This window comes from Macroventuria anomochaeta (assembly GCF_010093625.1).
Source record: "Macroventuria anomochaeta strain CBS 525.71 unplaced genomic scaffold BU25scaffold_42, whole genome shotgun sequence".
NCBI classification, from domain to species: domain Eukaryota; kingdom Fungi; phylum Ascomycota; class Dothideomycetes; order Pleosporales; family Didymellaceae; genus Macroventuria; species Macroventuria anomochaeta.
In genome coordinates, this window is record NW_022985403.1 from 67,937 (window position 1) to 94,904 (window position 26,968).

A 26,968-nucleotide genomic window follows, 5' to 3' on the forward strand; every position below is an offset into this window, starting at 1 on the left:
ATCGGAGCTGCAAGGCGGGTAAATGTGGGGAAGCAGACGCGACGCGCCGCTGACATCTTGCTTGCGATAACAACGACCTGATGCACGTTCCCAAACGTCGAAATCATGAGACTAGAAGCAGGGGGACGCAATGTTTTTGCTTTACTTGTTGCATTATCTCTTCGATTTTTACAGGCTGTGTGCACACACGACGTGCAGATTCCCCCACACCGTGACGTTGCGACCACCGTTCGTAGATCTGATTGCGCAGTTCGGCGGGCAGGCGCAGTAGAGGTGAGCTTTGTTGGTTATGATGAGTACTATAAGAGTCAGATGCATGTTTGTCGTTTTACTCGAGCGCCTACACGGGGTTCTGAACTTCGTCCATCCTATTTGACGGACTTCTGGATCGTGTGCGGAGTAGAGAGTGGGAGAGGGTGATGGATCAGTGAGCGAGAAAGAAGCCGCTGTTGGCGCTAGGGCTGATTGCTCCAGAGCCTGAGGTGAAAGTGAGTGTGAAAGTCATGCCGGCGGTGAGCTGAAGAAAATCCCTTAGAACCTAGGAGCTGCTTCTTGCCATGTTCAGTCATGGTTCTACAGGCAAGTCCCTCTCCCAGTTCTATTGTAGTCTATACTTGAAACCTTTCTCTTAGTTCACATCATCGTCCAAGGCCCTCTCGACTACGATCTTGACATCCTGCGAAGTTATGCGGTCCTGCTCGAATTCATGCTTGGCCTTGATCAAAGCCTGCTGCTCTCTATCCTCGTCCGTAACATCATCAAATAATAGAATCGTGATTCGCTCGAGCTTCTTCAAACTTTTTAGCACACGTAGCGTATCTCCAATGTCCTGAAAAACAGTAGTACCCATGATCGGCTTCATCCATAAATCGAATTGGTACCCCGTCATATGCAGCCGCACCTCTTTCATGTGCTCGTGTGCAGAACAGCGTATCAGCTCTGTCAGCGGAAGGAAGTCGTAGAGATGACTGCTGAAGGTGTTGAGCGCGAAGTGCATGAACCGTGTCTCGGACTGGATCTGGCGACAGGTGTAGTGTAAAGCTGCGATCATCTTGAGCTGCATAGACAACTTTCGCCTCGCATCAGCTGTTGACCAATATCCGCCGTCGATCTCACGGCCACCCAGGCTATCCTCTTAGATCCTGTTGCGGACTTCGGCAGGGAGACGTAAGAGGGGTGAGTGAGCCTGATTGTTGCAAGTACTGCAGGAGCGTTAGGTCACGCGTACGTGAGGAAGGAGCGAACGCACATCAAGTCGTGATCCATTTTGGCTGACGTGGATCCAGGTCATGAGCAGCTTGACGAAGTGCAAAGTATGACGAGCGCGTTGTCGAAGAGTTGGGGCGACGTGTGCCTTTACATGCCAGGCGCGCTCTTCGAACTTTAGTTGTTAAGGTGAAGGTGAGTGCGACGTCAACTGCGCAATTTGCGTTGGTGCACATCACCATAGCATTCTCTACTACACTTCTATAGTCAGGTTCGCACCCCTCAAAAGCCAAAAAAGTCACCCCTTCGCACTTCGTCGCGCGTTGTCATCACCCCAAGCAAATTCATTTGCGAGTTTGACCCTAGTGCTGCGACCGACTTACGTTATATAAGGATGAAGGCTTCTAAGTGGCTGTTTCTATCTTGGTTGACATAATTGACAGTCTGGTACATGCGCTGCAGGGCAACAACGTGGCGAATGGCCACTCACAAGGCTGTCCGCCCTCATGAACCACGGTACGTACCTACTGTAAGCATAACTGTACCAAGGTCAGAACGGTCTGCACATTTTTTCAAGCACCGATAAAATCTACAAATACGCGCTCACCGGTTACAGACTTTGAATCTCACCAAGAAGAACCAACACGCAGATCTCCCCTCAGTGCATCGAATATCCTGATTACGCGGCGCTCCACTACACCAGCCGCCAGCTGCATTCGGAGACCGGCTGGCTGCACCTTTCGCAGAACATAATGGGCCTCCAGCCTACCAAGGCCTGGCAACGTGCCCGCAATCTTCTAAGTCCGGACTTGCAACATATCAAGATGGTGGAGATCTATAAGGTGGGACAGTAGATCGGATACACCACGTCGGCACCATGGGTCATCCCAGATGGTCTCTGGGAGAGTCTGTTGACCTTGAGCATGTTGCAAGGCCTGAAGAAGCTGACTGTCGCTTTTTATGATGGTGTTCCGGCGATGGGAAAAGAAGCACTCAAAGCGGCACTCGAGCTTATCTTTGATTCGGGGCGCACAAAAAGATAGCTTGTCGAGTTCGAGGTTAGGAGCATCTCAGAATGTTGATGAGGCTCACATATCTGGTCTACTGAGTAATAGCAGCGGCCATGCTTGAGCCCCAATTCTTGGTTCTTCTTGTATCTTTGATGAGTTGCCGATACAGCACAACGAAGCTTCACAGAAACTACGGAGAGAAGCAACCTATAGTAGCTATTGTATCATCTGACGGGATACATTTGTCGTAGCGACAAGGCAAACGTCGATCGAATGTTGCTATAATCAATCACCAGCAAGTGCTATCGTTTCACTGCTGTTCCGGGACTGCCTCCTCGCACACTCAAAGCCTACCTCCACTGAGCGTCACAAATAAGATATTCCACCATATCTTAAGAAAAACACCACCAATATTAATCACGATTCCACGCCGAAGCAGACACCCAAGCTCCTCGGACAAGATGATTGCTTATCATACCAGCCAAATGTAAGTTGTAAGATCTTCTCAACTGCTTCATTCTGAAATTTCAATCCAGCACCATCCGCATCCAAATACAATCACCTCTACTTCACCTACCTGCTGAACTGCGCAATCAGATCTATGAGGACTCGGTCATCCACGAGAGAATTTCAGTTCTCAAGGCTAGCAAGCGCTTTCTATTCTGCACAGTACAGGCAAAGGTGATCAGACTTCTAATCCTTCCTTTCATCTGCCGACAAATCTACTCGGAGACTATCAACATGGAAATGCCGATTCACACGCTGCGAGGCAAAGCGAATAATGTATACAGCCTCATGAAGAGTCGTAACGAGTTGAGCGCCACCCTGCGAACCATCTCCCTGGAAGCCCCTACTTCCATCTTCGCGAACACGGCAGATCCCAACCTCAGTTTGCATCTTTTGCTCGTCAATCTACGTGGCCTCACGAATCTCGAAGCTGGAACGCTAATGCTCTTCACGCTACGGCATTGGGTTGAAGACAAGGTATATCAAGCGTGAGTTGTATCGGTTGTTCTCACTGATAGACCTGATTTGGAGATCACGGTTACAGTGGCATTGGGAAAAGACTTTGATTGTAATGAAAAGAGTGCCTGCCGCCGATAAATCATCACTGAAGGTAGAAGAAGCCAATATTCTGGGAAACATTGGGTCAAATCGACCCTGCAAAAAGTTGATAAACAACAACATCTATGGGAATAATGTACTCGCAAGCCATGCGTATCTGCAAATCATTCCATCCTGGAAGAACCCTCAACACCTAAACGCCCCCAATATTACAACACAATACTAATGGCTCTTCCTCTGCGCATTTGCCAATGCACTGTTAAGCGCCGCAGTAACATCGACGTGGAACAGCGGCCTGTTCAAGCCCTGCACTACTGCGATCCTGCCAGCGGTCGCGCCTGTGATATTACCCTCGGCACCGCCATACGCCTTGCTAAATTCAAGCTGCTTGTTCAATGACCCAGTGTCGCTCGACTCAGCGCTCTCATGTGCAGCCTCAATATCATTGGTGCGTACTTGCGACAGTGCGCGTTGCGCATGACGGTTCTCCTTCGCTTCAGCTGCGGCGGCAGCAGATTGTGAGCCACCGATTTCCGCGACAGAGAATACAGGTTTCCAGCGGTGGACGCCGCTCGCGTCGGGCTCAGGTGTGTAGTATCCGAAGCCTGCGGCGGCGAGGGCGCGCTTGGTCCATCTGTTGTTGATATTGCAGAAGTGCCAGTCTACTGTGTCTGGTGCGGCGTACTTGTCAAGCTGGTTGCGGACGTCGATCAGGTTTTGGATTGATGTAAGGTCGACGTTGTTGACGGATGAGAAGTCAAGGATGATAGCCTTGAGCGTTGGGCGATCATCGGCTACGTTGGTCTCTTTGCCGCGTCGTGGGCCGGGGTCGTTCCATGGACGGTCGCCGAGTCTTGCGTACGACGCTGGGTTTGTGCGGCGTGTCTTCTTGAAGATGGTCTCGATAAGGTCGTCAAGGTAGTGGTTGGCATTGGGGTAGTTGAAGCCTTCACTGAATCTGTAGAGGAAGATACCTGGGTAAGGATCCTCGAGCTGAATCTGCGGGTTGGAGCCATCGTGGTGATCGATAGGGAGGAAAATGCTGCGAACAGAGTCTTCGCCTTCCGTTGGGCTCTTCTTGCGCTCTTGCTTGTCCTCATTTGTTGGGTCGAGTAGGTGGTCTCCGATGACAGAATGAATCTTTGCCCGGCCAAGGAAGCGGCCCCTCGCCTTGAAGGCGCGGAAAGCCCATAGGGCGAAGGAAACGCAGACAGTGGTGTAGATACCATTCTCAATGCTGGAGAAGATTGTCACGAAGACACCAGCAAAGAAGATGGGAACCTCAATAGGGGAGATCCTCCAGAACTGGTAGACAGTGTTGGGCGGCAGGATCAAGTCACCCACAGCGTGGATAATGACGGCGGCAAGTGTGGCGTTGGGAATGTACCAGAACATAGCCGGGAGAGCGTAAATAGCAAGCAGCACAACAATAGCTGTGATGACACCGGCGAAGGGGGTGCGCACACCGGCCTTTGACTTGATGGCAGTACGCGAGAACGATCCAGTAGCAGGGTAAGCACCAAGGAATGGACCGAGGCAGTTGCTAACACCAATCGCGACTAGCTCTTGCGAAGGGTTGATGGTGTAGTTGTTGACACGACCGAACGACTTAGAGATGGAGATGTGTTCGATGAGGAGGACGATAACGGTCGATGGGAGTTCCGATACGAAAGATTTGATGATGGGAATGGTGATATGAGGAACGCGAGCGTGCTGGAAGCCTCGAGGAACACTACCAAGTGTCGATATGAGCGGCTTCTTTCTGTGATGACGGTTGACGAGGTAGCTGATCAAAACGTAGAGAAGGATGATGAAGACTGTTCGCAAGGTGTTGATAAAGAAGAACAGCTTGGCCCTGTTGGGAAACTTCTTTGCGAGGAAGCCACACAACCAGCGAATGAAGTACAAGAGGAAGAGCGAGGTAAGACCGAAGGAGGCGTTGAGGTTCGTGTCTCCCAAATGCTTGAGAGTGCTAATGATCACTTTGTACGTCTCCTCGCGTGTCTTGACAGTGGTGATTCCCATCATGGTTGGTACCTGTCCAGCAGCAATGCTGATGGCCGAACCAGTCATGAAGGCCGAAATGGCGGGAAGGGAAATAACCTCAACAATCCAGCCCAAACGTGCCAAACCGAAGAAGAGCACGATTGCGCCAGCAATAATGGCCAACGAGGACGCAATGACATCGCGGGAAGCATCGACTCCTGTAGCTTCAGCTTTTAAGACAACGTTGCCGGTGACGGTCGACAGAACTGCAACAGGACCGATGGTGATGTCCTTGGAAGTAGCGAAAAACCAGTAGATGAGTACTCCCATGAAGGAAGAGTACAACCCGAACTCGACGGGAAGCTGAGCGAGCTTGGCGTAAGCCATACCCTGGGGAACGACGACTGCACCAACAGTGACACCTGAATCATGTTAGCGACTTGCCGTAGGGCATCCTGAAGAGAACTTACCAGCAATGAGATCGCCAATGAACCATTGCAGGTTGTATCGGCCGATCCAGTGGACGAAGGGGAAGAGACTGTAGCAGTACTCGCCGAACTCCCGTCCGGAGGGGATAACTTCGCGAATCCATTCGCCAGCAGTAGGTTCTTCCTCAACGTACGTGTGAGCGGAGCCAACAGTGAAAACACTCTCCCCTCGAGTTACTCGGTCCGAGCCAGTCTCATTGCGGTAATGGAGGTCAATACCGAGGACCTTGGCAAGGCCGTTGCCAATCTTGTTCGCCATGTTGTATGAAGTCTGTCCGTCAGGGGACGAGGCGATGAAGCCAGATGGCTATGGGACAAGATGATTCAACACTGGTAGGCTACCACGTGCTTACTTGCCCTTCCAGAATGGGGACAAGAAAATAAAACTGGACAAGACTTGTCAAGCTACCAAAGAAAGCTTGCCAGGGCTTAGAACTTATGTATCGAAGGCGACCAGGCGGTTGGGCGTGCAGAGGTTCCGTGCGGGAAGCCCACGTACAGCGAATAGCGGGAGATTGCCCAGCGACTAGGCCCGTGGGATCGAATTGCGAGATGCAAATTCGAGGTACCTCCGATGCGGTACGGTCTGGAAGTGGAAAAGCAAAAGGCTTGGAGAACGCCTCAAAATTGCTTAACGTGGCGGCTTATTGCGTGACAGGAGCTTGTCGCATACGTAGATCGAGAACGACGAAGTTGACGTATGGCGGTTTCTAGCCTGAGGTGCACGCAGACGCGTAATATGTCTGGTGGTGAGGCGGCGAGGGACGAATGCAAGAAACATCTCCCCGCACCACCTTAAAGCGAGACACACCAAGGTCAGAACTTGACAGGTGACATAATATTGTGGACATTGTCGGCCACCCAGTGCCCCAAACATGAGTGTGGTACTGATGCTATCTGCCGCGGTCGGAATTAAGTCGATGACAGAAAGCCTCGAGTTCGTAGAGAAACTCGGTTAGGGCGACAGGGATAGCGCATTAAAAGATCTGATGGTCGCTAACCGCACGCGATTGGCGGCCAATGATGTTAGAAGGCTCGGCGGGTCTCAATGGCGTGCTCACAGGCGAGGATGTCGAATTGCCCTGGTGCAGATGCCATGTTCATCTCTCGGCGGTGGCACCTGAAGGGTTTTGGCTGTCGATAATCATTCGTTGTAATCGCATCCTTCAGATTTTCTGGCAATACACCACTCTGCATAATTACTACGTAGTCATTGTTGATCGCGGATATCTTAAAAAGGCTATCCTTGTGTTGAAGCCCATTATGGGGCATCTGCGTCACTCCAGGAACGTTCCGGAATCTAGTGGAGCGACGTGGGGCTCCAACGGGGCTCCATCTGCAGCATCTTCTTCTGGACCGCTTTTAGAAGAGGATCTCGACGACAATAAGAGGGTACGAAGCTGAGAGCGGAGCGGGAAGGTCGCGGGTTGGATTAAGCTTCGGTACACCCATGTGCATCGTATTTGTGTTTTTGGTAAGACGTTTTCTGATTGGTGCGGCAGCTGCCTGCTGAAAGAAACACTACCTTTCCGCAATAGGTCTGTGGGATGCATCAACTACATGTGCGCTCCGTAACACGGAGATTCAATAATGTTGGGCTTGGTTGTTGAGGCTGACATCGCACGATCACAATTGGAGATTTTCCACCGCTCGAAGCCATGAGGTGTACGTGGATCAGTTGGATGTACACTACCATGAGTACACACTGGTAGCTTAGGACAAACACTTTGCGTAACACGATGCATACGTCCAACCTTAGGGACCGATGGACCGAAATGATTGACAGGGTCTGACCAGGGTCTTCTTGCAGCATGCATGGCCCATCTGCATCTATGGATACGAAGACCCTTTCCTCGTCACCTGCACTGCATTTGATCGTCGGATCACTCAAGCCTGAAAAGCCACCTCGGCCAGATCAGCATCCACTCCGCGCTTCATGCATGTTCCGAAGACCTGGTGTGGTGCAGTGAAGATACGGAAGACTATTTTTCTAGATGGCAGCGCTGTTGGATGCAAGGATTGGGCATGGGTAAGACTGCTCCGACAAAACTTTTGATAGTTACCAGACTCTTGGGACAGTCTTGCGTGTGACTTGCTGGGACAAGGCCTTTAGGTCGCTCAATAGTCACACTGCCATTTGAAATCGAAGGGCGCATCGAAGGCTGATTCGTGCGGGAATTGATCGAGCCAGATCTGTGATCACTTAGCTGGCTTGCTCTCGTACAATCGATATACCCGACCATAGTTCAAGCAGCAATACGATATCCACGTCACATGGGGTAGCGTAATGATGCTCTAAACGCACAGATGGCTTCCAGGTACAAGTCGATAGCCTGTAGGCAACAAACTCCTGCCCAACAATGTCCGTTCTGATGCGTTGTAGTGCGGTACTGCAGACTTCTTACTGCTAACTCTCTTGAGTGTGTAGAAGGGATGTATGTGGCTCGTAGAAAGAGTATCACAGAGAGACCATCCTAGCAGGACTGGCGAACACGGCACCTCCTGTTTCCGTTGGCGACAGCTCGCAAGAGCCAGGGCAACAGAAACCCTTTGCCGATGTCGCGATGATCTTCAATTCTTTATTTCTACAGCCCATCTGGACTCGAGGAACTTGTTACGCTCGGAACTTCGTCTGTCAAGAAATTACTACAGACAAAAGGCATGACTCTCTCGAGAATGATGGTTAATCACAAGTCACATCGACAGTGAGCCTAATCGAAAGCAGTCCATGGCGCTCGGCTCCTGATTCGATCAGATCGTCTAAATGATCGCTTTGCGATGCTATCGCAGTTGAGTTCTGACCAATGTCGACAGTATAGTTGGACTCATCGAACTGGAGATGGACACAATATAAGCCTTGCTGGGAAGGCGATCGTCACCATTGAAGAGACTATTGACTCGCTCGCCACTATGTAAGGTGACGATCTGATCTCAATGCTGTATCAGGGGATAATACTTGTCGTGCGTCAGCAACACAACACAGTGTGATGTCCAGGCTAAATGACACTCAAACACCTAATTGACTCTGAAAGCGCATGATTGATGTTCTTTGCGTTGATCTGTATGTGTAAGAGCGGTAGTGTAAGTGGGTCCAGCACAGCAGGGGTGCTCGGCAGACGACGCGGACACTCCCTAGTGACAGAATTACATCAAATCTCACGTAGTCTTGTTAATAATATACAATGCTGAACTGTCCACTACTCCATTTACACGTCATCATCACAATGTCTCCTCAATCATCAACGCACCCATCAAGGCTACCTCACCACCGATATTTATCCCAAGATGAGCATCTCCAGGTACAGACTCTGCATCTTGCTGACCATACATACGGGTTTATTGCTAACCTGTTAGGCATTACAGAGAGACAGGTTGACTATGCAATTGCTAGCGATCAGGTCACACCTAAGAGGCGCAGCGGTCGCCCACAAACGCTCACAAATGCCCACATATGTTTGATCCTCACAATCTACGCGTTAGATGAGCTACTTTCGACTTGCACATGGCCCTTTTGAGGCATGGGGAGTGTCACAGCATGTAATACGTAGGCATTACAAAGCAGAGGGTATACACACCGAGTGTTGGATGGAAGTGGCTCTCCGGTGATATAGGGTAGGAGCATTTGGGTTGTTTATTGTTCTGATTGGAACTAGGGTAAATAGCTTGTGTGGGTGGTCTCCGACCCAGGTTTCTAAGACAAACACGGAAAAACACAATCAATTGAGATCATATTTCAATACCGAGTTGCCCTTGCTAAGCCACCTCTTATCGATGATACCATGAAGATTTGCCTTGAGTCGGCTGAGCAGCATGTCAACTGGGAGCCTTGATAGTGGTGAATTATCTTGTGGAGTGACAAGACCTGGATAACTGGAGGGAGGCATTGTAGAAGATGGGTAACAGAGAAGTCTGGAGAGGAGCTTGATCCTACCCGTGTGATAGATAAGGTGCCAAGAAGGCGTGGGTGGATGTTCTAGGGCTGTTTTTCCCGTGAAATAAAATGGCCTCACCTCTCCTGGGAAAAGGAGTGAAAGACTATTAACAAGAAGAGGTACTGTGAGAGGATAGTACCACTTGTTCATGGCTGGTTAACCCTTAATCCCCACCTTCAATTTATGCAGGATGGGGCGCCAGGTTACGCAGCACGATACACCCTTAATGAGCTCCAAGAGCAAGGTATAGCACCTATCTACTGGCCCCCGTTCTCACCAGATCTCAACCCGATTGAGGTAATTTGGAACATGATGAAGGATTATATAGAGGCCTACTATCCTGACCTGCCTGCTGGAAGGCAGCCTACCTATGATCAACTCAGGGGTATCGTACAGAAGGCCTGGGACTCAAATACCTCTGAGGACCTTAGAGAGACCATAGGTACTATGAAGGATTGCTGCCAGGCAGTAATTGACGCTAAAGGCAGTCACACAAAGTACTGAGATTTGTATGTAAAGTATGACAAAGCTGAGCTCAATTCAACTGAAAAATACTGCCGAATATCCCTGCTCTGCAGACCCACCTACACTACTTACGCCAGATACCATAGTAGTGTGCTGTTTGTGTGTAGCCTCAAGTCTGACGTCAGGTCCGTGAACCGTGACATTGCGGGGTTGGCAGCGCGAAAAGCACGCGACCAGACATCGGCATCTTTCCGCTTGGTGGTTCTTCCAACCACAGCAAAAAAACGCCACAGTGTGTGCTGACCGCAGGATGGGTGACTCAGGAAGCGTTCTGCGGCTGGGCGTTAATCCCGAGGGTTCGCACGCGGATTTAACGTGGCTCATGCAGGTTAGACGGCAGGTGATGTTCAGCCTATTAGATTAAATTCACCCACCTCTTCTCTTCTTTTACCTCTTTCCTCATCTTCCATCTTCGACCCCGAGTACGTTTCTGTCTGTAACAAGCAGAAGCGCTTCTCCATCGTCGGTCGTCAGCAGGTCCCTCCCAAGGAGTGGCAATCGCGTCATGGTCATACCAATTTTATCGAGCGTTGCAGGCTTCCTCGGTATTACCTCGCTACGAGCAACTGGACGAGATGCATACATTATCATCACACTGCGCTCTCTGCGCATGTTCACGTCTGGAATACCGTCGCTGATCCTCGCCTTGTTCTTTGCCTCGCTCAAGTTTCCGGATTCCCGGATTGGAGTGTTCATGACACTGACGTTGCTTGGCGATGTGCTTCTGTCATTACTGTTGACTCTCGTCGCGGACAAACTGGGCCGGCGAAGGATACTGTTTGGTGGCAGCATCATGATGGCCTTTTCCGGTGTAGTTTTTGCGTTATCGGAGAATTTCTGGATCCTGTTGATCGCAGCTGTCTTTGGAATCATTAGTGTCACTGGTGCAGACTGCGGTCCCTTTCGAGCAGTCGAAGAGAGCATCTTGAGTGGACTAACAAACGAGAAGACTAGAAGCGATGTTTTGGCATGGTATGTCACATTTACCACAATGGCAGGGGCCGTAGGTGCCGAACTTGCAGGAAGAGTTGTACATGCTTTAGAAAAGAGGCATGACGTCGTTAAGGTCTACCACGCGCTATTCTGGGCCTACGCAGCCTTCGGAATGATTGGAAGCATTCTTTGTCTGGGTCTGAGTGAGCGGTGTGAGGCAGCTGGCGAGAGACGCGCAGAGATGCAAGAGCGCGGACGAGGAGGCAACGATGGGGAGGAAGAGGAAGTCCTGCTGGAAGCTATGACACCAAGCACTACCGACGGTTTCGATCACGAAGAGGGCCATGCAGCGAGACGCACAGACATCAGAGTTCCGCCCAAGAAGAAGCAGAGCTACTTCAGCCAGATCTCAAAGACGACTCGCTCCATCATGTACAAGCTCTGGATCCTCCTGGCTATCGACTCTCTCGCAGATGGCATGACACCATACTCACTCATAAACTACTACGTCGAACAAAAGTTCCACGTTTCGAAGGCAACACTGGGCGACATCACCTCCGCTTCACAGTTCCTATGCGCTGTCAGTGCCATCTTTGCCGGTCCACTCGCGAAGAAGATTGGACTCATCAATACAATGGTGTTTACTCATCTCCCTTCTTCGATTGCAAGCGCCTTCATCCCAATGCCGAAGACTGTCGGCCCAACTATTGGCATTCTTCTTTTCAGAGCTGCGCTCAACAGCATGGACCAAGCCCCACGAACGGCATTTATTGCAGCTGTTGTGAAACCTGAAGAGCGCACAGGCGCCATGGGCATTACGAGTATGGTCAGAACTCTAGCAATGAGTGTCGGGCCCTCAATCACTGGTCTTCTGTCTGGCAATGACGTGTTCTGGGTTGCCTTCCTTGGCACTGGCACTTGCAGGATTATCTACGATCTGGGATTATGGGTGCTTTTCTCAACAGTGAAGGTCGATAACAAACCTGCTGCAAGAGAAGATGATCTAAATAGCGTGGACGACGAGGCATGGAATGGCCTGCTGAGCGACAGCGATGGCGACAGCGTTCTCAGCAACGAGAGCAGAAAGAGCAAAAACTTTGGACGAGCCCAGAACAGGATATAAGCGGTGGACAGAGTGGGTGCCATATCAACGTCAAGACTGACGAGCACGGTCTGAGAGATTTGGCAAGGAGCTAAAGCGCTGGAGATAGTAACTTCATTTACAGAAATGACGGGCGTATTGTATGCGCAAGGAAGTATGGTCTCCGCAATGGCCAGGCTAACTTCTCGGCCAAAAGATGAATTACGACGGAACCAATCAGGGAATTTACACGAAGTAATGAACAATAGAACACCATCAACCAAATCTCGTGAGGATACACAAACGGTATGCTTCGACCAGCCTCGTACTTGCATCGTTCATCCAGTAGTGCAACAGAGTCTTTGAACGATGCACTGGCGACATCTATTTGCTGGAAGTGTATTCTGAATATCCATCACCCAAGTTGTAGTAAGTCGGTCCCTGTACACAACACTCAGCGAAGGTCCGTCCAAGGTCATGCAGCATCACTTACACTGGGATTGCTGTAGTAGTAGGACCCATCGGTGTTGGACTAGGGGTAAGAGTTGGGACTCGAAGCACCGGCGCCATAATCGCGGGAGCAATAGTGATTACTCTGTGCAAAGCATCAATGAGGGACGGGCACTTGAATGAGTAGACTAATCCACCGAACTGTTGACACCAGAACTTGTCGTGGTGTAGCCACCGTTACCAGAAGCCGGAGCTGGAGATAGACAAGGTATTATTGGAGGCTTGAGGCATATTGACTGGTAGATATGGTTTCAACGTCAGACTCTTGGTATTGGTTCTCTTTGGAGAGAGTGGTAAGAGAGTCACAGCGAGAATACGGGGTCGTCGCTGTCGATCCGGTCCGATTGCCTGTAGCAAGGTTGCGACACGTGACACTTTCCTCAAAAGGTGTGATGAGCAAGGATAGTGCCGGTTGCGATATCACGAGACCTCGTGATAGGGCAAGCCCTTGAAGGGCAGTCGCGTCTGGTGTTGTGGGGCGCGAATGGTGCGGACGATGCAGAAGAGGTCGCGCGCGACTATCACCAATCTCGGCTCTGCAAACGTAGCCAGGACGTCTTCAGCACATCTTTAACACATCTTTAACAAGGCGTTGTTGCATAGGCGGAATATTGTGGTGCCCTGTCTATTCGTCCGCCTATGAGACTCGTGCAAACTTTCATTCATGGTTTCTAAGATTACCAAGGCTTACAAACTTCCAAGGTTCCCTCTGCGATATGGAGACAGTTCTTGGCGTCCACATATATATACTCTAGGCTCGAAAGTCAGCGATGCACTTCGACTGACGACTGACCTTGCAAACCAGATTGTGGAGAGAATGGCAGACGTGTAGGCCTATGCTTTGGTAGACTACTGCTTATGGCACTTGTAATACACAATTTTCTGAACTACACGGAGGCTTCACCAACGAGTTCTCGGTATCATATCGACACTGCACACTTGTTCCCTCTCACACACTCTTATTAACGCCTTCCATCAGTGACCTACACATAACCTGGGCCATCCCAAGGTTGTCCACGCAAGTTGTATCGTAAGTTTTGTCTGCACCCAAACTCGTCGCATAGGCTGACTGTATGCCACGGTATCCTGCAAAATTAGGAAGAGTTATCTCCTCTTTTTTTCCCTACGCAACAGGATTTTAAAACGGCGGCACATTCTTTCAGCTTTCTTATAACACTCTTAGTTTCTGGACATATTTGTATTGTGGCTACATCACCTGCAGTTTATTCACCTTACGAAAAATCTGAATTAAATGGAGATGGGAGTTCCCTCCAATGAATCAGTGTAAGTGTTTCCTCAGATCTACCACTCTGCAGCTACATACTAACAACAGGCTCAGCACGCTATGGAACCAGCGAAGCTCGCCATTCCTCCCTCTTCCACACGAAATAAGCAATAGTGTCTACCAGTACACGGTCGGTAACCGGACGCTCACTGTGACCTCATATCATGACGGGCCCAGTATTCGAATCTATGTCTACGACCCCCCGAACTCTGAGGAGAAACGTGGCGTTCGGAGTCAAAGGCGACTGAACAGAGAACTCATCGTTTTGTCCAGTATCTGCCGCCATATCCAATATGAAATCGAGCTGCTCCCCTTTAAGTTCAACGCTTTTCGAGGATTCTGACGACGGCTTGTTGAGTTCTTTACATCTACTGGCAGCGCAAAGGCCGAACATATTCGGTGTGTTCATACAAATGTGGTACTCAGAACGGCATCCAAGCACTCAAGTCTTTGAGGGGTTGAGGTGTGTTGTTGTACGCTGGTAAAATTGTGCTGATGATAATCAGTATTGGTGAGAGATGCTGTGCACATTGGAACGTGTGATGGGGATGAACGAGCTGGACACGTCAATGTCCCAGCTCGTTCCTATGAATCCATCGCTCCAACCAGTGAACTATCGGTCGGGAATCTTCTGTTCGAGGACAGCGGAATGGCGCATGTTCAGGCGGAACTATACTCCGGAACACTCGTTAGCCACAAGTAACACAAGATTCCTCAGGCATTAGACCCTCACTGCGGAAGCGCAACATGAAGGTCCTCTCATATGCTGCGGGCAGTCGTGTCGCTCATGTTCCACCTTCAAAAAGAAACCAGTTGCCATATTGTGGCAGCGGCTGATTAGGTCATGGGCATTGTACAGAATCTACAGAAATCAGGGTAGTTTAGAGAGACTTGGTTGAATGAAGAATCCCCCTGCAACCCTAAGCGCTGGACCGTTGTCGACAGCTGAAATCTATGTCACCACATCATATGGTATCACCCGCGTGCTGCACAGTGCCAGTTGCAGTCATTTCACGGTTGTTGTGGCGCTTCGTGACGATGTTCGTCTTGTGACATTTCATTGTCGAGCGTACAACTGTGTAAAGTAACAGTGATTAACTCGCGCTTCCTCCTCCCTCAGCTGAAAAATCGACTACGCCTGTATGTGTGTAAAAAATGTCTTTGTGTACTCCACGGTGTTTTGGTTTTTTTGAGCGGGCAAGATACAGTCCTGTTCTAGATCGACTTACAGAGTCTGTTGCGGAGATCGTCAGAGAAGTTCATCGCGAAAACTAGGTTTGTCGACAAGAACAGGAAGGCGTGCCCAAGGTCGGAAAGTGGTCAGATGAGGATTACGCCTTTTACCCCACGATTTGTAAAGACTACCGAGGGTGTTCGTAAAGTGTTGAGAGCACGGCACCTACTTTCGGCATCCCTCCCGGCTTCAGCGGATTGGTGGAAATGTGAGGTTGACAGGGTCGGGCCGCTGCGCGGCTGCCCGTAGGTTGAACTTCACTCAACATGCCCTCGTATACTTCTTGGTCTCTTCTTGGAAAGTAGAGCTTCCTGGACGTTCGATTTTGAAACAATTACTGACGCTGAGTTGATTTTAGTAATGAGGTGTCCAGGCTAGGGGTCGTAGAGTTACAGCCGACAACGCCACTCTTGTTCACTTCCTCTTGACTTATCGTGTTGTGCTGTGATGCTTAGCACCGGATTGCCTAGCGAAACGTTTTGTCAGAGTTCCATGGCTGAGGCTGAAAGTAGCGAAAACTAACGACGTTCAAGAAGTTGTACAAATTCGTGCAGACTGCATGTGTAGGACACAGGAAGGGTGGATTTCGGTAGGCTTGCATTCGAGGAGAAGTGCGAAAGTGTAACCGTAAGGCTTTCTTTTTGAGTTGTTAGCCATAGGTGCGTTGTCCGTGGCAGCTGCATGGACAAGCTAGTATACACGCTGTTGTACGAGAAGGTCGTGGCGGACCCAGGACCGTAGCTGTGGCAAGTCATAATGAGTCACGTGGTGCGTTCGATCATCCGAATACATTGCAGAGGGAGATCTCCTCTCTGTCGTCGTCGGCAAGAATCGTTCAGCGGCGAGTACGGGACGAACTGCTGATGATCCACGCTCACGAGTATACGATGTAACCGTTACATGCCATGGAGCTGATGAGGGGCAAGCTATGCCTTGAGAGTGAGATTTGAAGTGAGGTTGAACTGGAATACCCCATCAAGTCTTGGCATCCCACGCTTACTCCATGTTTGGAAAGCATCCGTATGATCTTGTCCAGACCATCCCACGTAAAAGTTTCGGTTCGTACCGTTGAAACTCCATATTTCCACGTTTGAAACGACATGCAGAGGATTGTGGCAAAGTCGGTATCAGCAAACTGCCGAGCAGTTGCGGCTGCTGTATGTAACCGGCATCTTCCTGACCCCCACGCCAGAGTGCAAATTCATGCCTTGTTGACCGAGCAGACGTGTCTGCGATGCTTTGAGCCTGCATGTCCCTGTGCAAATGTATGGTCAGCAGCTGTAGGTTGAATAGGTGATAGGTCGTGCGACCTCAGCGACCTTGTGACCGAAAGGAGCTTTCGAAGCGTAGGTTCCACGAATCGTCGCAGCAGCAATTGCAACTCAAGGTGAGCTTCAGTGAAGCATGCTGAAACCTCGTAGCTGGATGCCAGAGTCGTAAGGAGCTCTCATGTTAAGTGTGCTGTCGATCGGTCCCGTCCCAGGTAATTATGACTCAAGCTGGGTTTGTAATGATGTTGTAAGCTTGGTCCATGTCTGGTAGGCCAAAGCTGTCTCGATTCCATCTCTTTCAGTTCAAACCTTGCTCCAACTTGTACATGTGATATGGATGAAGGGGTCGGGCATCCCCCGATCTCGAAGGAGTTGTGGCGTTTACCGGTTTCGCTCGACGTGCAGCTTCTGACCGCAGGCTCATGCATGTCAGAGGCAGCGGCAGGTGGTGGTGCAGTTTGCGCGAATTAAGGATGAAAGCGGGGAAGCATTCCTCGGAACGCCAATTTGTGGGGTAATAGCGTTGCAGGATTGGCATGCTTGGTCGGTCCAGGTTCGGCATTGAGTTCCACCATGAGGCTGCGAACATGGACGACTGATGAATATGTAAGTCTTATCATGCAACAGATCGTCGAGATGTGTTTGGTTCTACAGACTGACGTGATGTTCAATTCGTGTCCTTGATACTTGCTTTAGACCTCGGCAGCTAGAACGCACTTGTGTGATTAGCCTGGAGGGTGAGGTCCAAGCATGACTTACACAACATCGGCATTTGAACTGCACAGCATTAGAGTTTTCGTTCAGGTATCGGGATCTTGAATACCCACAGCGGAAAACACATTGTGGTTTCCCTTCTTGATCCTGCTACTGGCGTGGGGGAACGAAAGCAAGACCCACCAAGGATTAGGTACCTTACACGAGGCTGTTTAAGCATGGCCTGGTTTGTCTGACCCAAGTCTTGGTAGCAAACGCAATGTGATACCAAAGCCTCGGATCGCACATCATGCCGTTGTTGCCGAGTATCTTGCTGTACCAAGCGGAAGTCCATAGTACTTCGTGCATGGCGCGCTGAGCTGTCTACCTTCGCATTCGATTGCCAGTTGGCAGAAAGCACTGTCCAGACATTATGCGGACTATCCTCGTGTCCGCACCTGACGATACTCGAACTAAGAGCGGCATAGCCATGTGCGCAAGCGGAGTAAGAAAGTCGTGGTCCACGTCAAAGTGACATGAGGTCGAGAAAGGCTCAAGGGCTGGAGTCGAGCTATGACCAGAAGACGCCACTTAAGGTAACAACGTGGGGGTTCCCCGTGAAAGCTTCGTCGAGCTGCCAGAGCCTGTCATGATGAGACACTCATATCGATGTATATTCTGTGGGGGGATCTGATTCGGTTCATTGCTGGTTTCTCTCAGGCTGCGAGATGCTGTCTGGTCCTGTGACCTTCAACCCTAGCAACTGCTGCCATACTTCGACAATCTTTCCCTTCACCCTGCATTCGCTCCCTCGCAGCGCTTTGCTCGTCGCTGCAAGATGAATGGGACCACGACGAACGATAGATGCAGAATCAGATGATGCGAAGAGGCGAAGTCTGGCTGCTACCATTCCCCACCCCCACACTAAGATCCCCCGAACGGTATCCACCAACGCTCTTTCGAGCCCGCCCAACATTTCGGATCGCGCGAGCAGTGGCAACGATTGACCTATGGGCGCACAAAATGCATCCAAAGATCGTCACAGGGCGTGCACCCTTGCTGTCGACCACCGGCCAAGATCCGACATCTCATGGCCTGTCGGCCGTGCAGCGGCAGCGGAAAAAGCAAACTTCGCTGCCATCAATATCATGCACCTTCTTGATTGGCGCAAACAGCCGTGCCTGACACCGGCTGCGGCAGGCACCGCCCCTTTTCACCTTCCTACGAAAGCCTGACGGCTCTTACGGATGGACTTCTAGGCGCCTCCCTTTGCCTGTTCATCCCGAGATCCCAGACTAAGCCGTCAGCTGGACCCCCACACTTGCCCTGGCTTGTCAACTGGAACATTGCTCCTCCCACCGATTGCATTATTTAAGTATCTGAACTATACTCAGTAGGTGACCAAATCATTACCATTGACGTATTCGTTCCGTTCGTCGCTCTGCTTTCCAAGTTGTTCTTTGTTCTCCACTTTGATCTGCAACCATCTGTTCATATATAAGTCAACGAAAGTCTGGTCCCCACAGCACTTTTTGTTACCATGTCACCACTCCTCGACGCACCCTCCACTCCAGACAGCTACTCCTACTCCAGCGAGTCTTATCATCCTGTTCAATCTGCCTACACCATGAGCAACAACTCCGGGAGCCGACCCCTTGTGCCTGGGATTTATGTTCCTACCGTAGCATTCTTTCACCCAGCAACAGACGATGTAGATGTTGAGACTGTTGCTAGCCATGCAGTCCGTCTCGCAAAAGCTGGTGTTGCCGGCATTACAACGCAAGGTTCTAACGGCGAGGCTGTTCACCTGTCCCACAAGGAGCGCAACCTCATCACCAGCACAACTCGTAAAGCCCTCGACGCCGCTGGATTCGAGAACATGCCCGTGATAGTCGGCTGCGGTGTTCAATCAACGCGAGAATGCATCGAACTTTGCGAAGAAGCAGCCTCCGCCGGCGGAGACTACGCATTGGTTCTTCCCCCAGCATACTACCAAGGACTTTTCTCCAAGGACACTGTCAAGGAGTTCTTCAAGGATGTTGCCACTGCTTCCCCAATTCCTATCCTCATCTACAACTACCCCGGTGCTGTCTCTGGTCTGGATCTCAACTCTGATGTCATCATTGAACTGGCTCAACATCCCAACATCGTTGGTTGCAAGCTGACTTGCGGCAACACTGGCAAGCTCAATCGCATTGCTGCTGCCACAAACGCCGCTACAGTTTCTAGCTCTGGGTCTGGGTTTATGTGCATGGGTGGCTCGGTCGACTTCACTCTGCAGACTCTCGTTGGGGGTGGATCTGGTATTATCGGTGGTATGGCTAACATCGCACCAAGGACTTGCGTTAAGCTGGTTGAGCTGTTCAAGGCTGGGAAGTTGGCGGAAGCCCAGAAGCTGCAGGCTATTGTTGCTCGTGGCGATTGGGCGGCTATCCAGGGTGGTATTATTGGCACCAAGGCTGGTCTTGTTGCTCACTTTGGATATGGAGGGTATGCTCGCAAGCCACTTCCCAGGCCATCAAAAGAGGAGACGAACAAGTGGCGAGAGGCGTTTGACGAACTTGTTAAGACAGAGAATGCATTGTAAACATTTGCAGGGTCAAGGAACCTGCCCATCTTCCTTCACTTGGCGAAGGCATGTTTGAGCGTCATACAATTGGGTCAAATTGCTTTTGCATAGCAGCGACGGGCGGCCTTTTGTAGCACTTCAGCGTCTCTTTAAAACGAATTACATTCCTCGAAGCTCAAAGACATATGTACCAGCGCCGGCCATTCTTCTCTGTGCTTTAGACTGACTGAAACAATATCACCCAAAATCCCCTTTTGGACTTGAGTTTCCGTGTTCGAGTTTCTAGCCAGACTTGCGTGTAAGGTGTCCATGTCTCCTCGGCCATTTCTCGAGTCCTTCATCCCTACGTCTACATGCTCATTGCCCATGCGATTCTTCAGTGCTCAAACACCAACTCAATACCACCGTCCTTCAGACCCTTCAGCTGCTGCGAGAGACAGTTCCGACACTCTGCCTGGGTGCTGTGTTTTGTTGCATCTATATCGATTTGTAGGAAGATGCAGTCTAGCTGCACATACTGGACGTGCTGGTGAGCTCGCTCTCGTAACTCTATCTGGGTTAGATCGCACCTCTGGAGTGAATCCGGGCTTGGGCTTGCGGGGTACCATGGTTCTTGTCTTTGTGTTGGGTAAATAAACAGGTGCGGGAAGGTGGGGTCAGGTATTTGGAGTGGCAGGAGCACGGGCCCAGATGTGAGCGACGCTACTAGTCAGATCGAGGCAAGGTGAAGGTGAGATCACGTGGAAAGTTGCAAGAAATGAGACGAAAGCTGCAAATGCAAAGAAAAAATTGATAATAACTATCCTTCCGAATCTTCTTGAGATGATCATGTATGACCTTATGAGCCTTTTTCGAGCTAGTGAAAGATAAGCGTATGGAAAGTGTTGAGCATTGGAAATGCGTGAAATGCAAGGTCATTTTCACCAACTCGGATCTAGGTCCGTGAACTTCACCTCGACAACGAAACCCCCTATCTGCCTTAGACTGTGTAAGGCACTGCTTCCAACCATCCTGAGACAAATTTACCCCGGCCCTAAGGTTCACCTTGAATCTGCACATACACTAAAGCAAGTCTGCTGATAACGATTGTCCTGAGACGCGGGAAGAACGACTTCTTGAACGGCTTGTATGTTCAATATGTCAAACCATTCTCGAGTGAACTGTCGTCGACACATGCCCACACAGCATCTAGATACGACTCGACTGATATGATGGCTTTTCTCTGTACAGCTTTCTGGCGCGTTATGCCGTTGCGAGAGTCCAGGTGTTCCGAACCGAAAGTGAACATTGAGCGGCTGTAGGTTACTAGAGCAGTCTCAGAATAGATCTGGCGACAGACTTTGGGCGAGTAAAACGCAGATAGGACCTTCTCATATCGACACTCTTGATTAAGTCCCCAGGGACCGCTTCAAACATCGACTTGCCTGTCTTGTGTGTAGCAGACTGCATTGCCCTTCCCGCGACGGAACCGGAGCAGTACGAGTTGACCACCAAGTGCGAAGCGCCATATCGTGTTTCTGATCTCGGGAGGGAGCCGTAGAAGCGGCGAGTCAGTCGCATTGTGCTTGACATTGGACAATAGTTGACCTGCAAGCCAACATGTACGGTGCTCTATTACTGACATTGCCACAAGATGAGGTGACGTTTTCTCCAGATCCAGTAGACCATTCCTGCACCGCTTGACATTATAGGACGCAGGTTGCTTGAAAGAGCGTGCTGAGCGCCTTGCAGGAACCTCCTCCGCTTTCTTTGACCTTCCTTTGTTGACTTTCGCTGGGTTGGACCGCACTCTCGAGTGGGTGTAGGCTTCGGTTTGCGGGGCGCCATGAGGGTAGCGGTTGTTGCTATACTGAGACAAGTGACAGAATGAAATAGGACTGCGAAGATGAATGTAAGGCGGTAGGTGCATGAGCCTAGGCAAGCGGCAAGGTTAATAAGGCTGAAGTGAAGGTGAAAGTGAGTGGGTCTGAGAGCGCAGCAGCGTTGTAACACATCGATAGGATCATCCCCACAACGCCCATATTCTAAACTGGGCTTACAGAATGGCAACGGTGGTCCGGTGAACATTTATGTGACTACCGAAAGCAGGAGATAGAATATGCTGATTATGGCTACCATCAGGATCTCCCATGTATCGTTGTGCGTGTATTCGTTTCTGCCGTTTCAATTCCCTCCAAACCTGATCTCGACATCCTTACCTGCTATATGCTGCAAGTCTCGAACGATTTAATTCTTCCATACCTCCTCGCTCTGGAACTTTTGCCTGGTGCCAAATGGATCGTTGCGCAGCCAAACGGCTTGTGTCCACACCTCACAGTCTCGGCTGATATGAACAAAGTCTTGAGATTCGGTAGCTTGCCGATGATACATCCGTTGGAGCTGGGATGACCGTCTCGTAAATACTCAGAAAGTGCAAAGAAATCAATCTCAACTCTGCGAATAGCCTTTCTCTGCGCCACCATCAGGCGTGTTAATGCGCTCTTGCAGACAATATGACAGGATTCATGGAGAAAAGTGTTTTGATCATAGGAGGTGAGAGCTGTTTCCGAATAGATCTGGCGACAAACTTCTGGCAGTTGGTAAGCAGCAGGCAGCCTTGGGGCCTTCAGTCACGCAAGGTAGTCGGAGTAAGCGGTCGGAGAGCTCGAGTTGATCGCATCTTTCTGTAACATGCTGATCGCTTGAGCCTTCCCAAGTTCGTATTTCGGCAGCTTCACAAGCTGGTCGCCTATTGAAAATTTCCATATGCGGTTTCTAATCTCTCCGGGAAGGCGAAGGAGAAGCGACTCAGCAGCACTGTGCTGGACTCTGCCGAAAATATCAATTAGCTGTGTCAAGAACACTAGGTAATGTCTTACATTGTCACAAGATGAGCAGGCGTTTCTCGAGATTGAATGTGCCATTCTTGTATCGCTTGACACGATAGGTGCTGGATGACTGAGTCGTAGGCGTGGATGTGTTTGTGGTCGTGTCTACAACCCTCTCTGACCTCGTTTTGGTGACCTTTGCTGAGTAGACTGGTGACTCTGCGCCTGTTGCCGCTGGGTTTGGTTTGCAAGGCGCCATGCTGGTGACCGACTTTTCGAGGGTAGATTCGGTGCGGGAACGTGGTTGGTGGGATAGTTCGGCTTGTAAGCTCAAAGTGAAGATGAAGGTGATGGGGATGAACATTAGTCAGGCCCCACTTTTGCGAGACTAATTGCTGGTTTTCCATAGTGATGAAAAGGCTAGGTTGTAGCTATTTCAGACCTCGTAAGCTGCAATGAATCAGAAAGAAAAGAGAGTAACAGACAGAAGGAGGCAAACCCTCCATCAAAACCTGTATCCCCAACCGCTCATGTCCCCCAACAAAGTGACAAAGCCAGATCATATTCAGCGGCAAAAGCATATCTGAAAATCTTAGCATGATGGTGCGCCAGATTCACAGTCCAGCAACATACATACCGTTGACTTGAGATTATTTTGATGAAAAATGGGAATTCTTGCTCATCTGGACGTCCCAATCCATGGATGAGGAATATGACTACTGGAATAGGTGTTTGAACACGACATCCGCATCTGGTTTTGCTTTTCTGATGTGCGACCTGATCTCGGGTATTTGAGTTCTAATTAAGCATTCCGCAGTTCGCCCAAGACGTCGCAATCTAAGACGCATCCAAGCAGACATGTGAATCTCGATAACGACTTTATCGAGCCCTGGGAACAAATTCATACGGAGAGCGTCTGACAAATGGGATATGCTTAGCGACCTTTGGTTGAATCTCATCATACGAGCAGCACCTTCTGTAACGATACGAACCTCCGCAATGAGTGCTTGTTGTACTTTGCGCAGCCCCGCAACCCACCCAAAAGCATATTCTGCTTCGAACCGGAATGCGTTAAGCTCGCACGGCAGGAGCGCTGTCTCGGCGTATATTGGCAGCAAACTTGGAGCAGGGTCATAGGATATTTCTGTAGGTTCTGAGTGCGTGCAATGTAGAGCACCTCTTTTGGCTTTCGGATTTGGTGACTCATGAAGTTGAAGACATGGCCCCCAAGCGCGTACTCCCAGATGCGGTTCCTGAGCTCTAGCAGCAAGCGAAGCAGTGGCGTCTCGGAGTTAATCTTAATCCTGCACACTTTCAGCAACCCTTCTCTGTCCCGCTATGAGGCGTAGAGGAACTTACGCTCTGATATGTTTGCCAGACTTGCGAGTCACATCGAGCAAACCGTTCTCGAGTCGTCGGATGGGACCGGCCTTATGCTTGGTTTTTCCACTACGAGAGTCGGAGACTCTGTCCTCAGTTGCTGGTCGTAGTGTTGCTGTTCTGGGCGCCATTGAGACCGAGTCCGATGATGCTTGTAGAGTTGGTGGTTGAAGAAGACGGTTGATGGGGGAGTGACGACCAGGCGACCGAGGTATATACCAAAGCCTTAGCCCGCTCTCTCATCCGTTCAAAACTTTCAACCAGTGAGACAAATTGACCTGAGGAGAGACAAGCCTTTCTCTCAGTTGATAAAGCGACCGACGTCTTCTTCATACCGCAACCCTTTCAAAACTAACAACCAACCTGGGATCGCGCCTCGTCCACCTCAACCTCAACCTCCCTTCCTGCTCCGCCCAATCCCTATCCTCCAGCTCGTTCCCACCACACTCCCACTTACCACACTCCCTCACCACCCCCGTATACCTCACCTCCACACGCACTTTCCTCAACCCCGCACACATCTCGACAGGAAAAACATCCCCCAACCTCCTCGGCACAAACCCGCTACTCTCAACCATATGTTTCGCCTTCCACGTCATAAGCCTTACCTCCGTGATAGCAGCCCGTTGCGCCTGATCGAACTTGTTCAGCCATGGCTTGAAGGCGTCTTCGCTTTTGAACTGGAAGATGTTGAGTTTGAATGGGAGGAGTCGGGTCTCTGAGTGTATTTGGCGGCATGTTCGAAGGAGCGAGAGATAGTGCTTTTGGATGGTGAGGTTTGTGGTTGTGGTGCCCCAGGGGATGCGCACTTCGCACTTGATGTCGAACGTTTTTTCGCCCAATACGAGTGCCCAGATTATGTTTCGAAGTTCTGCTGGGAGGGAGACGAGAGGAGACTTTGGCGCGGTAGTCTCGCTGATTTGTTCAGAGACTTCTGCTGGCGAGGACAGATTTGTTGGTGCCATTTTTGAAGTGAATAGTGTGGATGGGAAGTCCCAGATTCGTAGATTATATGAGCTGGCCTCCATCTTCACTCCTACTCACGGCGCTATCAGCGGGCCTGTTAGCGGATTCTGTTGACCTAACCATGTACGCCAAGATGAAAGAGGCTGATGGCCGTCTAGCGGGCTAAGCTGAGAGTTAAATGAGAGACATGCTGGCGATGATGAGGCGCTTACGTGCGATAGCTGAGAACATTTTTCACCCATGGATTCCTCGAATAGGCAATTGCGCAGCTCGCTGCTTCAAGCCCAAATCTGACAGGCTTTGGCACGTGGCAGATTCAGCACGTATGCTGCGAGCGTGTGTCGACACCTGGAGTATAGTCGCTCATAAAGAATCCTCATCGACATGGCCTAGACTTTTCACAGGCGCTAAGAGGTGCTTACCACAACGCGCCTTCGCTCTAGGTGAGCAGCTTGTGGCTCAGGTAGCCGGACACTGACACAGTGCAAATTCGACATGACCTGGCCGGCCACAGCAGGTCATGCTTAACGTAGAAGCATTATATCTGAAATTGAAATCGTCAGAGTAGAAAGTGCTGTTCGATATCTGGAAGGGTGGTCGTAGATGGTGCGGAGATGGGAAACCATGCACCGTGAAACCGCCGAGGGTCCACTCCGCAACTTTCGACGCGACATCAACATTGCGAGACCTCTACTGTCACCTCCCATGTCACTACACTCCACGACACCACAACAATGACGAATCTTGACATGCTGCTGCTGAAAGGCGCCTCTTCAGACCTAACTGAAGAGAACCTGGCAGAATTGCGCTACACGATCCTTACAAAGGGCATACCTGCCAATAGCGAGGGCATGGTGAGCTTCCCCACAACAAGCACCCTAGCAACCACCACATCTGCAATTCAAACAACAATGCTCAATACAGCTCATGTCTGTACAAGTCCTTGCAAGTTGCTGACAACTTGCACGCACAGTCGGAACTGCGAATCTACATCTGGCTGATCCTGCTCAACGCGCCTCCCCTCCGCACTGACGTATACCTCGACCTCGTCCGACAAGGTGCCTCGCCCGCACACGCAAAAATCCAAAACGACACCTTCCGCACCTTCCAGGGAGATCCTCTCTTCCGGCGGCGCGTAACGCAAAACAGCATAACCCGGGTGCTCAATGCGGTCGCATGGCGGCTCAACGATGCCCACGAAGCGCGCGTAAACGGATGGCAGTCGCCTCCAACACTGTCAGAGTTTGGAGGGAGCCCTGACACGAGTATCATGTCGAGGCATAGCTTTAGCACGGTGCCTGGCACAACGACGAATCCCAGTACGACCAACGATGCGGAGCAGATTGGGTACGTGCAGGGCATGAACGTCCTCTGCGGGCCCTTCCTGTACGCTGCGAAAGGCGAGGTGGAAGCCTTCACCGGGTTCGAGACACTGATTACCCGCGAATGCCCCGGCTATGTACGCGGGTCTATGGAAGGTGTTCACAAGGGCCTTGCGCTGGTGGATCGGGTGCTGGAGGTTGTCGACCCGAAGCTGTACAGCCACCTAATGGCACACCGCATGGAAGCCAAGATCTATGCGTTTGCGTCTGTGCTTACGATGTGTGCGTGCACGCCGCCGCTGCCCGAGGTGCTGCAGCTGTGGGACTTTTTGTTTGCGTATGGGCCGCATTTGAATATTCTGTGTATTGTTGCACAGCTCGTCTTGATTCGAGGCGAGATTATAAACAGCCCCAGGTGAGCTTAGATTTCTGGTGTACTTTCGGACATGATTGCTAATGTTGACGCAGTCCGAATCAGATTCTGAGAAATCTGCCCGGGCTTCAGGCGAGAAGGATCATCGATGTTGCTGTCAGCTTTTCTGGCCAGATCCCGGAGGACATGTACGCAGAGATCGTCAGCCATGCAAAGTAGACTGTAGCTGGCAATGAGGCCTGCAGAGCAGCAGGACAAAAACAAGTACGATTTACGATGGCACGACCTCACGATACCCTTTTACACGATACAAAACAGGTTGTTGAATAGCA

At 50.5% G+C, this 26,968-nt stretch overlaps 8 protein-coding genes across 8 annotated transcripts; 4 read left to right on the forward strand and 4 right to left on the reverse strand.

Moving 5' to 3' along the window:
* Positions 1 to 70: 70 nt before the first annotated feature.
* BU25DRAFT_204694 (uncharacterized protein) lies at positions 71 to 524 on the forward strand. Its single transcript, XM_033701131.1, has one exon. It carries the CDS (start codon positions 106 to 108, stop codon positions 418 to 420), a length of 315 nt encoding a protein of 104 aa, XP_033556908.1. The 5' UTR covers positions 71 to 105; the 3' UTR covers positions 421 to 524.
* BU25DRAFT_204696 (uncharacterized protein) lies at positions 525 to 1,298 on the reverse strand. Its single transcript, XM_033701132.1, has 2 exons — positions 1,250 to 1,298; positions 525 to 1,202 (listed from the first exon to the last, which is right to left on the reverse strand). The coding sequence occupies exon 2, from the start codon at positions 1,061 to 1,063 to the stop codon at positions 629 to 631; it is 435 nt and encodes a 144-aa protein (XP_033556909.1). The 5' UTR covers positions 1,064 to 1,202; positions 1,250 to 1,298; the 3' UTR covers positions 525 to 628.
* Positions 1,299 to 3,379: 2,081 nt separating this feature from the next.
* Positions 3,380 to 6,014, reverse strand: BU25DRAFT_401948 (sulfate permease; the record flags this gene model as incomplete). Its single annotated transcript, XM_033705027.1, has 2 exons — positions 3,380 to 5,689; positions 5,738 to 6,014. The coding sequence occupies 2 exons, from the start codon at positions 6,012 to 6,014 to the stop codon at positions 3,504 to 3,506; spliced, it is 2,463 nt and encodes an 820-aa protein (XP_033556910.1). The 3' UTR covers positions 3,380 to 3,503.
* Positions 6,015 to 10,552: 4,538 nt separating this feature from the next.
* BU25DRAFT_204726 (MFS transporter-like protein) lies at positions 10,553 to 12,401 on the forward strand. The gene has a single exon (XM_033701133.1). It carries the CDS (start codon positions 10,718 to 10,720, stop codon positions 12,266 to 12,268), a length of 1,551 nt encoding a protein of 516 aa, XP_033556911.1. The 5' UTR covers positions 10,553 to 10,717; the 3' UTR covers positions 12,269 to 12,401.
* Positions 12,402 to 18,520: 6,119 nt separating this feature from the next.
* On the forward strand, positions 18,521 to 20,224 carry BU25DRAFT_414969 (aldolase). Its single transcript, XM_033707420.1, has one exon. It carries the CDS (start codon positions 18,760 to 18,762, stop codon positions 19,804 to 19,806), a length of 1,047 nt encoding a protein of 348 aa, XP_033556912.1. The 5' UTR covers positions 18,521 to 18,759; the 3' UTR covers positions 19,807 to 20,224.
* Positions 20,225 to 23,374: 3,150 nt separating this feature from the next.
* On the reverse strand, positions 23,375 to 24,205 carry BU25DRAFT_204833 (uncharacterized protein). Its single transcript, XM_033701134.1, has 2 exons — positions 23,955 to 24,205; positions 23,375 to 23,899 (listed from the first exon to the last, which is right to left on the reverse strand). Exons 1-2 carry the CDS (start codon positions 24,104 to 24,106, stop codon positions 23,554 to 23,556), a joined length of 498 nt encoding a protein of 165 aa, XP_033556913.1. The 5' UTR covers positions 24,107 to 24,205; the 3' UTR covers positions 23,375 to 23,553.
* On the reverse strand, positions 24,206 to 25,364 carry BU25DRAFT_204842 (uncharacterized protein). Its single transcript, XM_033701135.1, has 2 exons — positions 25,154 to 25,364; positions 24,206 to 25,103 (listed from the first exon to the last, which is right to left on the reverse strand). Exon 2 carries the CDS (start codon positions 25,001 to 25,003, stop codon positions 24,305 to 24,307), a length of 699 nt encoding a protein of 232 aa, XP_033556914.1. The 5' UTR covers positions 25,004 to 25,103; positions 25,154 to 25,364; the 3' UTR covers positions 24,206 to 24,304.
* A 236-nt stretch (positions 25,365 to 25,600) lies between these two features.
* BU25DRAFT_414971 (cell division control protein 16) lies at positions 25,601 to 26,952 on the forward strand. Its single transcript, XM_033707421.1, has 3 exons — positions 25,601 to 25,795; positions 25,915 to 26,678; positions 26,732 to 26,952. The coding sequence occupies exons 1-3, from the start codon at positions 25,676 to 25,678 to the stop codon at positions 26,853 to 26,855; spliced, it is 1,008 nt and encodes a 335-aa protein (XP_033556915.1). The 5' UTR covers positions 25,601 to 25,675; the 3' UTR covers positions 26,856 to 26,952.
* Positions 26,953 to 26,968: the final 16 nt, after the last annotated feature.